Source organism: Cryptomeria japonica, chromosome 5 (genome assembly GCF_030272615.1).
Source record: "Cryptomeria japonica chromosome 5, Sugi_1.0, whole genome shotgun sequence".
Classification (NCBI taxonomy): Eukaryota; Viridiplantae; Streptophyta; class Pinopsida; order Cupressales; family Cupressaceae; genus Cryptomeria; species Cryptomeria japonica.
Genome location: NC_081409.1, coordinates 814590199 through 814592974, shown reverse-complemented (window position 1 = coordinate 814592974; position 2776 = coordinate 814590199). Strand labels below are relative to the sequence as shown.

General features: G+C 34.0%; 1 protein-coding gene across 1 annotated transcript; it reads right to left on the bottom strand.

The window, feature by feature from the left end:
• Positions 1-228: 228 nt before the first annotated feature.
• Positions 229-2293, bottom strand: LOC131876204 (lipase-like PAD4). The gene is made up of 4 exons (XM_059221043.1): positions 2276-2293; positions 2147-2161; positions 477-1240; positions 229-370 (listed from the first exon to the last, which is right to left on the bottom strand). The coding sequence occupies exons 1-4, from the start codon at positions 2291-2293 to the stop codon at positions 229-231; spliced, it is 939 nt and encodes a 312-aa protein (XP_059077026.1).
• Positions 2294-2776: the final 483 nt, after the last annotated feature.

The window sequence follows — 2776 nt, the reverse complement described above, 5'->3', positions numbered from 1 at the left end:
GTCTATTCTTTGAAATTGGATGTCTAGAAACCTTTAATATGATTGAACATCATGAAGATCGCAATTGATTTAATCATTTCAAACTTAATCAAGAAAAAATTGAAAGACGAATCTATTACCCAAAAAGTTAAATAAATTGGAGTAACATTTTCCTAAACTTCTTTTTACCGATATTTTTTTAAAATTATAAAGTTAGCACATCTCAAATACTACACTAAACAAATGTACTCACCTATTCGAAAATGCAGAATCAAAAATCAATAAAGCAATATAAGGTGAAATTTTCTTCCAGAAAATACAGAGATAGCAATATATTTGAAGGAACTCCATAGACACGGGTCGAATCAGGCTCTTACTATTCCGAACGTAACTGAAAATAAAGACGTCTTAGCAAACACGGGCTTATGCAGATTAAAAAGGAAATCAACTGCTCAAGCAGAGCAAATGGTCATGGAAATAAACAACCTCTAACAAACCCTGTCTTCTGAACTCCCAATTTCTTGACCTCTTCCATGGATTTGAGCAAAGGGGAGCTTGATTCCCACTCTACTGAGTATTGCAGTTGAAACTCTCTGTATTTTTCCCACCATATCATAAACCCGCTATCTTCAAAGAAAACATCCTCGGAAATACTTTTCTCCTCGATCATCTTCAACACATAAACTTCAAAATCTCTGAGGCTTTTCTTGAGATGGGCATTGACTGTTTGCTCTTGCTCCTGCTGGAGATTTGTCAAGTCTTTAGCGGCTTCTTCTACATGAGCCCAAAAACAAGAATCCTCAGTTAAGGATGCAAACATTGTGCGATCCTTTTTTCCATTTAGGCCACTATCAATGAGCGTTTGCATTTTATCATCCAGCCATTTTTCCACAACCCTATAACGGAGCGGCTTTTTCTGAATTGATAGATGGCTTTCCATGTTGGTCTGATGTCCATAGTATAATGCAATGTCGAGAGGCTCTGCAAGTTTTCTGTATGCTTTGCCAGCATATATCCATTTGTGTCTGCTTCGGAAGTCACTGGGCAATTGATGATTCTTCACCATATCATTAATTTTATCCCAGAAGGGATGTAGATGTGTCTTAATAGCATCGGCACGAAAATGTTGTAGGAGCATCGACTCTTGCTCTGCCATTCTACCTTGGTTCTTGCTCAACTCTGAAGTTAGATTCTTAATGTCCATGTCATGCCTGTGTTTCAAATCTGCAGCTTTTTTCAGGGCATCAAATGCAGCTTTAGTCTGTTTAACGGCAAAAGTCGTCAGTTTCAATTTCTAAATACAGTATGAGTAAACAACATTTAGAGAAAATAGTTAAACAGAACTTCCTAAGAAGCTATCGTATCTAGAAATCTTTCAAAATTTCTAACAATTGTTTTGAGAGTAACATCTTATAGTTCAAAACTTTTTTATTTCATATTTATCATAAATTTTTTTAAACTAAAAGAGAGAAAAAAAATTATTAGATCAGAAAAGAGATACAAAGGAAGAAGGGCAAAAACACAATTCTATCAATATCAATATTTGAGATCATATTCTATTATCTATTAATTTTTTACTCTCTAGCTCTAACTTATATTGATAATAGATCATGAAATGTGATCCAAAAGATTAATGTTTTAAAATGTTACATAGCCAAAATCCAAAAAACTCTTCGTATTAATTTTATACTATCAATAATATTGATAATTTCAATTGCAATATTTAGTATGAAAATTGAGCTTCTTTTGACTCAAATTCATATACAGGAATTTATGGATTTTAACTGTGTCACATTTTTTTTTGATTGGTACTGTGTCATATTTTTTAACATCAACATTTTGAATCATATTTCATGAAACATCATTCTGTTTTCTTTACTCTATCTCATCTTGATAATAGATCATAGAACATGATATAAAATATTGATACTAAAAACTATCACACAATCAAAATTCAAAAATCTCTATATATTAAAATATAAAAATTTATAATTATATTAATTAATATAAAATCAATCTCCTTTCCTCCCTTCCCCGACATCCCTGACCTAAAAAGGCTCCAATAACTTCCCTACAGTCCGCTCCTCCAATTCGCAAAGTTATTTGAGTTCCTTTAATGAATGCCTTAGTATACTTGTAAGAAGATTGAGACAGTGCCAAAACATACCTGGACTAGGCTAATCTGTGACGAAATGCATGCAAAACAAAAAGACTTGTAAAGTTCTAAAAATTGTATATACGATTTGAATACAAAGAGTTATATGAGGGACTAACTGAAAATTAATAATGAGATTACCAGAGTCCGAAAACCCATGGCTTCTAATTGCAGTGCTATTCCATGTCAACGGAGGATTTTAATTGCAATGTCAGTCCCATCTCAATGGAAGATTCTGAGACGATGTTTGAAGTTCTTGATCAGTATCCCCTTTCAATAACATGTTCCAACATATCACCATAACTTGTGTGCTCTGAAATCAATGCACCAGCAATATCATTTTCTTCTATGCTTTGCAAAGTTAAAATTAGCATCTCCAAGGCAGCTTGACTGTCCCCGATACAAGCTGCTCCGTAGGTTGAACAGAACATATAAGCACTAAAGGGTTTGTATGGGCTAGACTCTCCATGGCAAAAATCTTCCAGACCAATCATGGTAACCAATTGATTCTTTAAGAGCAGCATTTCCCACCAAAGGAGAGCCAAATGTAATGCATAAAGGGGTCACCCATGTGTTAAAACACATGCGTGATCCTTTAGGACCACATAAGACCCCTTTCAACATCATTTGGTCTTATGTGGT

Bases quoted from the DNA above. Each gene is read 5' to 3' on its own strand.
- LOC131876204 (XM_059221043.1), bottom strand. The intron at 371-476 runs GTTTGTTAGAGG...CTTTATTTTCAG, and splicing joins TTGGGAGTTCAGAAGACAGG to TTACGTTCGGAATAGTAAGA.